The sequence below is a fragment of the Thalassophryne amazonica genome, chromosome 21, assembly GCF_902500255.1.
Source record: "Thalassophryne amazonica chromosome 21, fThaAma1.1, whole genome shotgun sequence".
NCBI lineage: Eukaryota > Metazoa > Chordata > Actinopteri > Batrachoidiformes > Batrachoididae > Thalassophryne > Thalassophryne amazonica.
The window spans coordinates 36,398,558-36,413,909 of record NC_047123.1 but is presented as its reverse complement, the minus strand read 5'-3'; the positions used below and the strand labels follow the sequence as shown (position 1 = coordinate 36,413,909).

Genomic DNA, 15,352 nt, shown 5'->3' with positions numbered 1-15,352 from the left:
GGGACAAAAAGATAATTGTTGACAATTAGCTAAAACAGTTTATTGAAGTCGTATTGCACTTAATGTCAGTAAAACTTCAACTATTATTGGTGTGTTGAAATGTAAGGTTCTGGGCGGCTTTTAAATTATATATTTTGTCTTCTCTCTTTTTGTGCGCTTTCGCCTGGCTCCTTCCTTCGCGATTCTCAATCCATGAGGTTTTTTGACTGTGCATGGCTTCCGTATCAGCGACAGTCACCTGACTAAAACAAATAGCTACCTAGCTTTAACAGTTTTCAGATACATTAAAAGTCGTAATGTGGCTAAAGTAGGTCGACCGAGGAGACGAATGGTGTGAGGGAGAAGATTTCTGGCTAACACAGTTAGCCCGCTAGTTTAACGGTAAATGTTAAAGAGCGTCAGAAATAAATCCAACAGCAGCTGGAGACAAATCGCTCAACTCTGCAATATCTGTTTCTTGTGTTTCACTGTGTCCACTATTATTCTGATGCTTTTTTCTCTTCTATAGATCGTGGCATTGGTGAGAATCCGACAGTAAAAATGCCTCACTCAGCGGCTATAATCAGCGGGATCCAGAGGATGGTTCTGTACGAAACTAGAGCTGTAAGTCCCCAGCTTCCCGCAGGAAACTGGACAAGCTACTGACTCTTTATGTCCAATAAAACAGGGTTTTGGAGGTTTTATTTACAGACATTAATTCACCACTCCAGTGCTCTCTAGTGACATCTGCTGGACACAATATAGAGTCGCGTCAGTACTTCGGTTTCAGTTCTAGGTTTCAGAAACTGGTGTTTCTGAAACGTTATTTTTAAATCATATAATATTGTGAGTGTGGAATGAATGAATGAATGAATCTGTTTACAGAAGTCCTCAGACATATATTATTTTGCACACTCGCATTGGGTCAAATACCGTGCGACAGGAGCAAAACCTACTGTAACTTTAACCTACATGTTTTTATTTTTCCCTTGGCGTATCCCAGATCATCCATCTTACGAGGGTAGGCTGAAAAGTTCTAAGGCTCCCCATGAAGGAGTAATGCATTAACTGCATTATAGTGAGCCTTAGAACTTTTCAGCCTACCCTCGTATGTATGGAACTTTATAATCCACATTTTGATTTGACACAAGTTTTACACAAGATGGTGATATACCAGAAGAAACCCACACAGACAGAGAGTTGATGCAAACACTGTGACAGAAAAGAACCAGGCATTGGTGGATTTGAATCCAAGGCCTTCTTGCTGTGAGGCAAGAGTGTATCTTGATGCATTTTTTTATTTTTTATTTAAAGCGACCAGAAAATTCGAAATGTGAAAATTAACATTAAATACAACAAAAATTCAATGTGAAATCACCACAAAATAGGATTTGAGCTTTTGGTTCCTTGGGTTGGAAGACAGTAACTAATACAGAGATGGCACCAATGGGTTTTTCATCACATGCAAAAGGTTAAAAGTGGAAGTATGAGAGAGAGAGAATTTATCAGATTTTTGTTATTTAGAAAAGCTTCCATAACACTAAATACCGTAAGTCTAAAATGTGTTGTATAAATTATGGAGGCATTTCTATAATTTCATAAGTACCAAAACGTGTTATTTCCAAGAAGTAAATGAAATGTTACCCCTGTTTACCCCTGAAAATATAACACAAAAAAAGCAAAGAAATGATTCCCTGCACCTTTTTTATTCTGGAGGCTGTTTTGGTTTTAAATCAACTTTATGTCACCAGTGTTGTCTTTGTTGTAAATTGTTTGTCTTTTAGCACATTGAGCAGCGCAGTATACCTTAAATAGTGCTTTACAACATAGATTTCCAGTATCTTACATTATCATGCTGGAATTGTTTTTATCTCAGATATTTATTTTAGCCACTGCTAAAAATGTTGATTCAATCAACGCACAGATAAAAATATTCAGCAGCTATTTTAATGCAGTTTATGTGCTATTCAGTCACTCATTGAGAAACACTGCCAGACTTGATTGATAATTTTCTTTTGTGGGGCTATTGTTACAACAAGTTCACATGCCACCTTGGGGTCTCTGAGTTGATTGCTGTTATCATACTGAGGTTATTTTGTTGATTAATACACTATTCTAATGACCACAAATTCACACTTTAAGTTCCCTGAAGAAATTTCAGGTCTGTTAAATTAATGTATAAATGTGAAAATACTTAGTTGGACACACAAAACATGAGGAGCAGGGATTTTGAATTCTTATTAGGCAACACTAGGTGGCAGCATAAGAACTTTGTGCAGTTTACTTTGCTGCTGTTCACATTTTAATGTTTCAAATGATGGATCAATAAATAAAATAACCTAAAGTCATCAGCAGGTCCTCACCATGTCCAACATGTAGACTTGGACATGTTCCCAGTTTAAAAGGATTAACATAAAGTGTATTTCTTCATCTTCATCATTATCAAGAAAGCAATCACTGCAATGTTTTCAGCATTAAAATTACTTGCAAAATTTATGTAGGATTCATAAGTGCTATGGCTCAGTGGTGTTGTAGGTTAGATCTTTCACATTTGGTCCATATAGCTTCGACCTCTTATCTCACTCAGCTCAGAAATTCACTGTAGTTTCACTTATTGAATGTGGATCAGATACAATACATTTGACTGATAGGATTCCATAAAATAAGATCAGTCTTACGGTACACACTCGTGCATATTGCATGTGTATGTGTGAGTGCGTAGGCTGAACACACCTGACTTAGCAATTAACTGTGCTTAAAGCAGAGAGAGAGCGATTCAGAATATCCATGTCGTCGCAGGGTCTAAGAATTGAAACCACTGCTTTACTCTAACCCTGTAATGAAGACTTTCATCACTAGTGGCAAATACTTTGGTAATTAAGCTGAAAAACAGTCTGCACAGCTGAATTGGTAATTTCTTGTCAACAGACATTTTGATGAGCTATTGACAGATAGTCTTGTTATTCTCACCAGTGCCTCTGTAGAATAGAGGTAAGTGTAGAACAGGGCAAAATGCTCTTCATAGTTTCAGATTGTACGATACATGCTGTTCTTTCATGGACAAATAATCTTCAGCTGTGTTGTAGCACAGTGTAAGAAAATAATGACCTCAAAGCAACACCTTCAGAAGGCACATCTCAACAAAGAACATATTAGAAAATGCTTTTTAGTCAGATAGATACTGTTCCTACAGTACATATACTCTGGACTGGAGCTACTTTTAATGTCAGAGTGCATTTATACTAATATGTAGTTAAGATGATACCTTGGATTCAGTCAGTCTGGGAGCATTCCCTGGTGCCTCACATCCCCACATCCACCACACTATGGAACCATTCTTGGTTCTGGCTCACAACTGCTCAGGCAGACATTCAGTTTATCCCCACCACCCTCAAGAAGGAGCATCTATCATATCAGGAAACTCTATGTCTTGCAGCTTGGTGAAACTTTGGCCTTTTAACATAAAGTAGTGTTGTAGGTTATATTTTCAACATTTGGTACACAGAAATTCACTGTATACACAGTCATAACTTTGCATCTTATTCCTGAAAAAAGTGCATCATGGCAAGAAATGGGACTCAGTGAATGTGAGCTCCGGCATTTTGCCTGTCAGCAAAATGTCCTGGGTTCCCTTCCAACCTGGTCATTTCTTTGTGGAATTTGCATACTTTCCCCATGTTTGTGTGGATTCATTTCAAGTCCTCTAGTTTCTTCCCACTTACAAAGACATGCAGGTTTGGTGAATTAGTGACTGTAAATCGACCGTAGGTGTGAATGAGTTTGTTTGTCTGTATGTGTCGGTGCTGCAATAGACTGGCAGGCTGTCCGGGGTGATTCCTGCATATTGCCCAGTGACTGCTGACATAGGTTCAATCACCCACCATGACCCTTAACTGGAATAAGCGGTTTTGAAAATGGATTGATGAAGAGGTTGGTGTATGTGTCATGTCATGAAGATGCCTGTGTGTTCAGACTTCAGGTAGTCGTAGACTAGAAAGGATTTACAGTTATTACCAATGAGAATTTAGTTTGTCTAAATATTTTTAGTCACTTAAAAACGCAGGCCTATAGATAAGAAGTGCTACAATACTGGCACAATTCTCTTAATTTGGTTGAAAGATGATCTAAAAGATGGCGAATCTGTAACACATGAATGTCGACTGATTCCTTTCCAGAGGTATTTTTTGGTGGGGAGTAATCAGGCACAGACCAAACACCGTGTCCTCAAGATTGACCGCACAGAACCCAAGGACCTCGTCATAATTGATGACAAGGTAAGTACTGAATTTGCAGAAGTTACTACAGTGGTAATGTGTGCTGTTGTTCTTATGTAATACAGTACAGGACGCCTGGGGAGAAATTGTACAATCAGTCAGCCTGTCCCAAGAGTATTGTGGGTGACAGCATAGTTGATGAGTACTGAACGCACCATCTTTTTTCCCCCAATTCTCATTACCAGGATCTATGAGCCAGGAGTTGTTTATTCTTTATGTGGGTGAATATGCTTATTATGTGACTGTTATGAAGAATTCATGATGAAATATTAATGATCCCGCCATCACGTCCCCATAGGTGATATATAGAAAATTGTTTACAACAGGAACTGGTACACGCTGTCGTATACGCCGGTCCAGAGCATCCCAAACATGCTCAGTGGGTGACATGTCCGGTGAGTATGCCGGCCATGCAAGAACTGGGACATTTTCAGCTTCCAAGAATTGTGTACAGATCCTTGCAACATGGGGCCGTGCATTATCCTGCTGCAACATGAGGTGATGTTCTTGGATGTATGGCACAACAATGGGCCTCAGGATCTCGTCACGGTATCTCTGTGCATTCAAAATGCCATCAATAAAATGCACCTGTGTTCTTCGTCCATAACAGACGCCTGCCCATACCATAACCCCACCGCCACCATGGGCCACTCGATCCACAACATTGACATCATAAAACCGCTCACCCACACAACGCCACACACGCTGTCTGCCATCTGCCCTGGACAGTGTGAACCGGGATTCATCCGTGAAGAGAACACCTCTCCAACGTGCCAAACGCCAGCGAATGTGAGCATTTGCCCACTCAAGTCGGTTACGACGACGAACTGGAGTCAGGTCGAGACCCCGATGAGGACGACGAGCATGCAGATGAGCTTCCCTGAGACGGTTTCTGACAGTTTGTGCAGAAATTCTTTGGTTATGCAAACCGATTGTTTCAGCAGCTGTCCGAGTGGCTGGTCTCAGACGATCTTGGAGGTGAACATGCTGGATGTGGAGGTCCTGGGCTGGTGTGGTTACACGTGGTCTGCGGTTGTGAGGCTGGTTGGATCTACTGCCAAATTCTCTGAAACGCCTTTAGAGACGGCTTATGGTAGAGAAATGAACATTCAGTACACGAGCAACAGCTCTGGTTGACATTCCTGCTGTCAGCATGCCAATTGCACGCTCCCTCAAATCTTGCGACATCTGTGGCATTGTGCTGTGTGATAAAACTGCACCTTTCAGAGTGGCCTTTTATTGTGGGCAGTCTAAGGCACACCTGTGCACTAATCAGCATCTTGATATGGCACACCTGTGAGGTGGGATGGATTATCTCAGCAAAGGAGAAGTGCTCACTATCACAGATTTAGACTGGTTTGTGAACAATATTTGAGGGAAATGGTGATATTGTGTATGTGGAAAAAGTTTTAGATCTTTGAGTTCATCTCATACAAAATGGGAGCAAAACCAAAAGTGTTGCGTTTATATTTTTGTTGAGTGTATGTATATATATATATATATATATATATATATAATAGTCCAGAAAAGGTTGCCAAATTTTGATAAATTTGTCCGCTTTATCCTGAAGGGAATACTGAATCTTTTCCATATGCAAGATGTTTAAAATTTCAGACAACCACATTTTGAATTGGGGTACCGTATCAGTTTTCCATAAAGTTAATATAATCTTTTTTGCTATAATCATACCATATTCAATTGTGTGTCGTTCAGAGGAGGTGAAGCACAGAAGAGATCGAGATAACCCAGCCAATGCTACTTTGGGATCTGGGGTTAAACAGCACTCATACATGCCTTCAAACCACTGAAAAACGTCCAGCCAAAAATTATGCAGTTTTGTGCAAGACCAAAATAAATGGGTCAGAGAGCCCTCTGCACATTTACAACGGTCACATAAAGGAGAGGTGGAAGGAAAAATTTTGTGCAATTTAGTCTTAGAGTAATGCAGCCTGTGCAAAATTTTAAACTGAATTAATTGATGCCTTGCATTTATAGAGCAGGACCGGATTTTGTTCAGACTCTCCTCCCATTCCTCATCCTCTATCTGTAAGCCCAGCTCCCCTTCCCATGCATTTTTCAAGAGTAAGGAGTTACACTGAACTAAAAAGAGATTAACAAACCCAGACACCAACTTTTTGGATTCAGGTGAGCTCGAGAGAAGCTTGTAAATTGGCATCTCCTCAGGTAAGGACTCAAATTCAGGGATATTCTGGCGAACAAAGTTCCTAACTTGCAGATATCGAAAAAAAAACTTATCTTTTAGTTGAGCAAAGGAGGCAAACTGTCTAGCAACATATAAATCCTTAAGAGAAACAATTCCTTTTTCCTTCCAATTGTCAAACGAGGCATCTAACAAGGATGGGGGGAAAGTGTGATTACGAGATATCGGTGTATTTATATTTGGTAAGGAATATTTTTTCCTAATTTGATTGAGCATTATTATACAGTTTGAGACAACAAAATTGTGCACCTTAACATTTGGACTAGGAGGCGAAAAAAGAAGGGCAGGGAGAGAACTATTTTCAACCTCTTCACAATGGCCACCCAAGGAGGAATGTCAGGCATTGAGTCCAATTTGTACTCCGTTTGCCAGTAGACCAACGTGCGGCAGAGTGCTGCCCAATAGTAATGTTGAAAGTTGGGCAGACCTAGCCTCCCCATCGAGTTGGGCTTACATAAATGAGCCTTAGTTATTCTGTGGGCTTTATAGCCCTAAATAAAAGGAAGATAAAAAAGAAATCTTTGATGGGTATGTTGAAAAAGGGTAGTATTTGCATGGGCTCTAGGCACATACTTTGTTCAGTATTAAGCGATTAAGTATATGTGCCATTCTGGATCCACACTATTCGGGCTTCAGTTGTGCAACCCAGAAATAATAGTCTAAGTTTTGAACCTTAACTGTTAGGTTTTAAGTCCAATTCTAGGGTACTTTTTTGTCATATGAACAGTAAGATTATTTTATCCAGTTTATCAAAAATTTACTTTGGGGTTTCTACAGATAACATCTGAAATAAATAAAGCAGCCTTGGCAAAACATTCATACTGATACTTTCAGCATGACCAAGCAGGAAGATAGGGAGCACAGACCATCGGCCCAAGTCGTTAGTAATGCACCGAATGATTTTACCATAATTGGCTTCATAGAGAATATGTAGAGATGGGGAATATATGACAAGGTATTTAATACCTTCTTTAGACCATTTAAATCCACTCTGGAGTTTTATGCTCTCTGGAATCCTGCCACTAACATCTATAGCCTCTGTTTTTTCCATGTTTACTTTATATCCTTTATAATAAACATACTGAGAAATGAATTCCTTTAAGAGTGATATTGTTGGTGTTGGTTTTGTCAGATATATTAATACATCATCAGCATATAATAATGGCAGCACATTGGCTTAGTGGTTAACACTGTTACCTCAAAACAAGAAGGTCATGGGATTGATTCCCACCTATGTCCTTTCTGTGTGGAATTTGCATGTTCTCCCAGTGTCTGTGTGGGTTCCCTCTGGGTGCTTCGGCTTCCTCCCACATCCAAAGACATGCAGGTTAGATGGATTGGAAACTTTAAATTGTCCGTAGGTGTGCGCACGGGTGTGAATGTGTTTGTGTGTCCATATGTGGCCCTGTGATAGAGTAGCATCCTGTTCAGGTGTACCCCGCCTCATGCCCCATGAATGCCGGGATAGGCTCCAGTTCACCCCCCACCACCCCACCATGACCCTCAGTTGGAGTAAGCAGTTGACAATGAGTGAGTGAGTGAGCATATAATGATATTTTATGTTCTTCTGTATTTATGACGATTCCTTTTGTATTATCATTGTTTCTGATGAGCCTGACCAGTGGTTCAATGCCAGTGGCAAACAGCAGGGGTGATAAAGAGCAGTCTTGTCTGTGTTCCCGTTCCAGTGTGAATCTCTTTGATCTATACTGTTGGCTTTAATAGCCGCCTGTGGAGATGAGTGTAATGTTTGTATCCAATTATAAAATTAGGGCCAAATTTAAATCGCTCTAATATGTGAAACAAATATTGACATGAAATCTTGTCAAATGCCTTTTGGGCATCTAGGGATATAATCATTGATTCTGATTTCTGTCCTTTTTGATGGACATTATGTTTAATAAGCTCTGTGAATTGTCTCCAGTGATAAATCCGGTCTGATCAGGATGAATGACATTGGTTAGTATAATATAGTATAGTATAATCTGGGACCCCCCCCCCCCCCCCCCCCCCCCCCCCCCCCCCCAAGGAATCAAAACTTTTGAAAAAACTGTTATCCAGTGGAGAGGTAGGAGTTCAGCCAGTGATATGTGGAGGCTTGAGTGTTGTTTCCACAATGCTTTCATCAAATGTGATTCATGTGGGCAAAACAGGGGAATCCTGTTTATAGATTTTGAAAATGGATTTGTGTTTTGGGAGAGGGAGTCATAGTTTAAAATGTTTTATGCTCAGTTATAGTGTGTGAGTGCAAAATCTAATTGCTTCACTAAAGACTAATCTTCTGCTTAGAAAATTTTGTGATATTGATGAAAATATCCCATTAGTCATTCAGTAATTATGTTCAGGATGTGTAGTTGATTCACTGCCTTAAGCCGAATGCAGAAAAGCCCCAGGTTTTCATTTGAAAAGAAGTCCTTCAGGGTCTCATTATGGTTTTGTGCACACATGCACCTGGTATTTTTCTGTGTTTGCAGCATGTCTACAACCTGCACGAAGTGAGGGAGTTGCTGGGACGTCTGGAAGTGGGCAACCGCACCAAGATTAGCCAGAAGGGTTCATCGGGCCTGTCCAGGTCTGTCTTAGCATATGGAATTGTGGGTAAGTACAGTCACTGTAACCTCTAGTCAACATCCTCATCACAGTTCAGTGCTCAGAAGTACTGTGTTTTGTAAAACACACACACTGATGTCAGGATTCTGCAATGCAAGGTGCTCAACTGAACACCAGCAGCAACTTGGTGATGAAAGAGCACCTTCGTGATGACAATAAGACAGGGACAAGTGCTATTTATTTACGTCCGCCAACCACATTTCCTGTCCACTCAAGGGATTAAACCTGTGGCCTTCTGACACAAGCCTGCTTCTCTAAATTTCAGGCCACCGTTTCCTGATTTAAAACTATAATTTGCAATATAGTTTTAAACTATTTTACTGTTTCAAAACCCATTTATGAATACCTATGGGATGTCTGTGTATATAATACTGTTGTTTTTTGTTTGTTTGTTTGTTTATTGATATGTTAAATAATGACATTAAATGATGTAACCAAAAGTAGAAAGAAACATTTCACAATTTACACACTTTATAAAAAAAAAAATCTCACAGTGCACACAAAGAAATATAATGTAAGAAATTTTGTGTCTCCAGCCAAACCACGTTTTGCTGGAGGGGTTTTGTCCTGTCTTAGGTTATTTGTTTGTCTGTCCACCCACGTGTCTCTGTCCATCAGTGTTACTACTGTAGTTATTTTTGACAGGTAGTGCTATGAAGTACAGCATTTTAAATGTAAACTAAACAATCAACTTTTAGCCTCTGTTTTTTGTAGATTCACTGGAATATCACAGGATTTCACTAACAATGTAACTCATACTAAACTTGTTTGGTCATTTTCTTTAGCCAGCCTATACACAGACACTGTGAGTGCTATGCAGAGTGGAGGCGGATGCTGAGTTTTTTCCAGTGAAAACTGGTGTTTATTAGCCTCCTATGCTGTTCAGTGTTTGCATGGACTAGGTGTTGGGTCTGGTTGGGGAAGCCAATGACTTGGGTGCTTTTTTTGGTGAGGAAAAGTTGACTGACCTTGACTTCGCATCAGATGCTCTGCTCTTTGGAGGATCAGTTGGATACTCTGATTGCAGCTCTTGAGAAGCTGAGTGAGGAATCAGAGTGTCTAGGTTTGAGATTGTCCTAGATCAAGAACTAAGATTCAGGCTAATAATGACTTCCTGGACTCAGCCATCAGAAGCGTATCTGTATGAGCTGAAAGAGTTGGGAAGAGTTTATGGGGTCATAAGGTCGCTGGACAGAGATGTTTGGCGAATGAAAGTCCAAGTTTTTAGGGTCCTGGTACTGCCTGTCTTGATGTGTGGTTGTGAGACTTTGATACTAACCAGTGACCTAAGGCAATGACTGGATGTCTTTGGTATTATGTCACTTTGGAGGATCCTTGGGTACTGCTGGAATGTCTTCATATCAAACAAGTGGTTACTAAGTGAGACTAAGATGAGGAGGATTACTTGCATTGTGAGGGAGCATCAGCTACAACATTTTGGCCATGTGGCCTGTTTCTTTGCATCCAGCGGGGGCAGGTCCCCGAGTGTTGAGAACCCCAGTACCTACAGAAGGCCAGGGGCCTCCCCACGTTTCACCTGGCTGTGGCAGATAGACAGTTATTTTAGAGATGTGGGAATTGACCAGGTGTCTGCCTGGGTGGTTGCCATCCAGGACGCAATCCAGTCACCCTTGGGTCCCTAGATCCCCCTTATTTCAGAATCTGGCAGGACCTGGTCCTTTGTTATAACTATGGTGTACTCTTGTGACAGAAAAATGCAGTACTTTGACACTTTATAACACTTTATCTCAGTGTAATTGTAATAAAATTATGTGAAATTAATTTCTATGTTCTTATTCATAGAGCTGGTCCTTTGCTTCATTAAGCAAAGCAACACAACATTCATCATCGTTTTATATGTTGTTTTTTAAAATATTCCTCACTTTTCGATTTCATGGTGAAGAACATCCAAGATTAAATTTCATCTTGTTCCTGTTCAAATAAGTGTTCAATGATATATTTTGAAGATGAAATTCAAATGTCATCTTGGCAGATTTGTCAGCATATGGCACAGACATTTTTGACTTGTCTTCAGTAAATTATCTGCTTTTTCCACTGAGTCCTGCCATCTCTCATCACAAACCAATTGGCACAGTCATTGTGTCATATAATAAGAGAATAATTTGGCCATGTGGGCTACATTCTATCCTGAGGGCTCCTTTTGTCTAATTTTCCTATTACAGTATTTTCTCACTGATGAGTCTCATTATTATATTGTCAGAATCTTTTTGTTTATTTGTTTTCATCAATCTGAGTCCTCTTTTGCCGGATGAACCATAATGAATTCAGAAATTATATTTTAGGCAGCAACACACAACTGACATAAATTAAGTGGGTGGTGTAAGTGCACGACTGTCACAATCCAATAGCCAACTACAGTGTCAAATATCTTGTATCTGGTTGAGAAATACATTTGTGTCATAAAATAGAAAACAAATGTTATTGTATTTTTTAGATTGTTTTTCATTCAACAGGGGATGGTGGAACTCTGTGGTAAATAAAATAAATGTTTGAATAGGAAAAATCAGATGGCCAATCTCATAATCTAAATATATATATATATATATATATATATATATATATATATATATTCTCTCTGTTTGACACCAAAATGCAGTTTCATAATTTTTCAAGTGTTGTTTTTATTCTACCTAAAAAAAGAAAAAAAAAATTTCTGTTGAGGTAGGTTTGTGATGATGTATTTATGTAATCTTGTTTTGTGAATCCACACACTTTCATTATAATTTGTTTTTTTTTTTTTTTTTTTTTTTCTTTTACTCCATTTGTGGCTTTGTCTGATGTCTAAAGATGATTCAGACCCCAGTACGTTTCCATTTGGGTTCAAACAATGTGACAATACGACTGTACCGGGATTTCTGGGATTCTAACAAGTCCCAATGTGGGAGGGCTTTATGCAGTTGCAAAATGACATGTGGGATAAAAGATAGTCACTAACATTATGAAAGCAGTACGTCGCATAGGCACACTTACATAAAGTCATGGCTATGAACTATGCAGATGTTATGGATTATTTAACCTCAAAAGGGAGAATGTAGTTGTCAAAAGCTGAAAGTAAACCACCGAGCATGCTAACTGTGTCACATTGTTACAGCCAGAGTTTAATTATGTCAGAAGAAGTGGACAGTTATTTATAGCGAATGGAGTGAAAAGTGGCAAGCATGTGCACATATGCACCACTGTACAATCAGTTTACAGTTGTTTGGGTCATTTTGAGATGAACATCTGGTTCAGGATCACTTATACTTTTCAGGCATTCAATGGGAGAAATACAATTATACGTGTGCAGGCAAAGAAAATCTTTACGAGTATTGTGAATTTGTGAATTGTAGCTTGCTTCTTATAAAGTGTTCTTTATTAACTTCTGGCCAGGATTTGTGCGCTTCCTGGAGGGCTACTACATTGTGCTGATCACCAAGCACAGAAAGATGGCTGACATTGGCGGTCATTCCGTCTACAAAATTGAAGACACCAGCATGATCTACATCCCACATGACTCCATTAGGGTCACACATCCTGATGAGGCAAAGTATGCTGTACTAGTAGGCTGTTTACACATGATGAGCACGTCCAGTTTTTCTAAGTTCTGCTAAATCCCAGTGAGACAACAGGTGGATATGAGATCAACAGAAGTGGCGCAATAATGGGTCCTTACTTTTGTAGAAGAATTTCCTCAGTTGTACAACACTGAAAGTAATATGATTTGGGCAGTGAAGTGATGTGTGTCTGTACTAGCATTTAATATTATAATTACATCAGGCACATTTTTCTGATGCTGGTTACTTCAGCGACACTCAGGGCTGTACTCTTACTACAGTATGTGTAAGCAGCCTTTCATAGCTAGATTAACACGTGTATTTACACAGTATTTTTAGAATAAGAAATCATCATACAGTGTCACCCAAAAAAGATTTTTTAATTGGGTCAGGCTGTACGTCACAGTGATCTATCCACAACCTAAAGACACTCAGTTTACAAAGAGCATCGAACTCACTGCTGACTTTTCTTTGTGCTGGAGGAGATTATCATCACCACTGTATCACATATCATAATTGTCAAAGCTAAATTTTAAAGACAGACTTCTCAGTGAACATTGAGGAAAGCTAAGTACATTTGCATCAGTAATGTTTCATCCCAAACTTCTTTAAGCTGTGTTTGACTGGGATTTTGATCTCCTAGGTATGTGCGAATCTTTCAAAATGTGGATCTGTCCAGCAACTTTTACTTCAGGTAAGCCCATAAACCTATAAACCTTTCATGGTGTGTCGCAGGAAAGCAGAATGAGTCCGTTTGGTCACACACTTCAGAAACCTGTTGGCTGTCCACAGTAGCCTGGATGACCAAAAGGCAATGCCTGGCTACTAAAGCTTCATATCTAGGATACTGACCCATGCTCTATCTGTGCACACGTACATGATTAAGACAGTATTCAAAGTACATGAAAAGATGAAAGTACATGAGGATGACAGGAAGCATGACCTGTAGATTTACACGTGTAGTTTGCAAGTAACATTCTCTGTCTCACTGGGTGAAATGGGATCAGTGACTATCACCGTCAATTTGAAAAGTAAGGGTCAGTTATCATACATAAGCTGGACTGACTGATCTGACTGAGCTCACAGCCCGTCAGTAAATGAGTGATTATCAGCTGCAAGGCCAGCCTTGAGCAACACAGTTTAAAGTTTCAGCACAACATGATGATGTCAACATGTGTGGTGTTTCACAGAGCCGAGGACACATAAGAACCAAAAATGCATTAAGTATCCTTCAGTTTACATTTCTCTTTCAATAAATACGTCCTTGGTCATCATGTGGAGTTTGCGTGTGAGCTGTAGGTGGAAGATTTGATGGACAGATGAAGGTTTTTTTAATGATTCCTACTCATTTCAACACTCAACAAGCAATATGGAAGTAATCTGGTTTCTTTTTCTGTGTATAATTTGCAAATTTTTTTCCTATAGAAAAATGCAACACTTAATTCAGTTTTTGTTTATTTGTTTATTTAAAAGGATCCGCATTAGCTGACCTCAAAACGTCAGCTAGTCTTCCTGTGGTGTAGACAGTAAAATACAAAGTCAAACATTACAATATGAGTTCACAAAATACATCTTTTTAAATAAAATTTACAAATAAAAATAAAGAGAACATCACACAAATCACATACATTTTGATGTGCTAATCTCACTCAATCAAATATACTAGGCCTATATAATATTAAGATGATGACAAATATGTTCTTAGTTTCAATTTAAAACTAGCCTTACTTTTAATGTCACAAATCTCCCCTGTTTATTTGTGTGATGTGTATTTTGTTCATGAATCCATTTGGGTTATGTGTTGAAATGGGTCATAGTTTACAGTATTAAGCCAGTGTAACATGGGACAACCCGGCGTAAAATAAATCCAGTAAAAGTACAAAGTAAAAGCTGACCTCTACCAGTTCTAGTCATATTGATGTACGCTGCTCCTTCTTACACTTACAAAAACTGGATCATCATCTTTGCCTGAAGTCACACTGGTCACATTACATAACCAGTGTGCACACTGTGTGAACACACAAACCCTGATCGTGACATGTCCTCTGAGGTCATCCTGTGTGACACCGGCTTGATAGGACAGTGTAGTTGTAGACTTTTGGCAGCAATCATGTAATTGTTCTCTGCAGCTACAGTTATGACCTGAGCCACTCGCTGCAGTACAACCTGATGTTGCTGCAGAGGCCCTATGAGCTATGGTCAGCAGCAGCTTCATCCACCGAGCAAGAGGTGCACGCACAGAGCAAGAAGGGCACCTTTGACATCTTCGAGGATGAGGGGTTGCCTACTCAAGGTGAACTGTGTGTTCTTTAGGGTCAAATGAACCCTGGCTGCTCTTCCCTGGAGTGGAAGAGCAGCATGATTCAGAAGTGCCTCCTGATGAAATATGTAAAACTAAATCATGCACGCTTTAGAAAGCATAGATCTGACAAATCTTAGAGCATTTTAAATGTCCAGACCCTGATTTGATCCGAATATAATGATTTTAGACTCAACTACGTTTGACCAAAATCAATCCATTGTGAAAACTGTAACATTTCTGACTGCACATGTTTAATGAGCTATGCCCCAAAATATAGATCTGTTCCTCACAAGCTCCATCATTTTCAACCAAGTTTTGTAATAAATAAAGGTTTCTGGAAAAATGCATCCTATTTTGCCATTTTTCTGAAAGTATTTTAGCATTTCTGGGGTCATGCTTTAATGTGCCTCTG

General features: G+C 39.4%; 1 protein-coding gene across 2 annotated transcripts in view; it reads left to right on the top strand.

Annotated features, from left to right (window-relative positions):
- Positions 1-232: 232 nt before the first annotated feature.
- The window catches only part of fig4a (FIG4 phosphoinositide 5-phosphatase a), a 45,457-nt gene continuing 30,337 nt past the window's right edge, over positions 233-15,352 (top strand). Inside the window, exons 1-7 of one of the 2 annotated variants that reach the window (XM_034161828.1) lie at positions 233-381; positions 509-603; positions 4,155-4,253; positions 8,949-9,072; positions 12,475-12,631; positions 13,282-13,332; positions 14,768-14,931. In XM_034161828.1, the coding sequence (XP_034017719.1) occupies positions 541-603; positions 4,155-4,253; positions 8,949-9,072; positions 12,475-12,631; positions 13,282-13,332; positions 14,768-14,931 (658 nt within the window). In that variant the 5' untranslated portion in view covers positions 233-381; positions 509-540. The remainder of the gene's footprint in view (positions 382-508; positions 604-4,154; positions 4,254-8,948; positions 9,073-12,474; positions 12,632-13,281; positions 13,333-14,767; positions 14,932-15,352) is intronic. The other variant, XM_034161829.1, reaches the window with a different exon arrangement.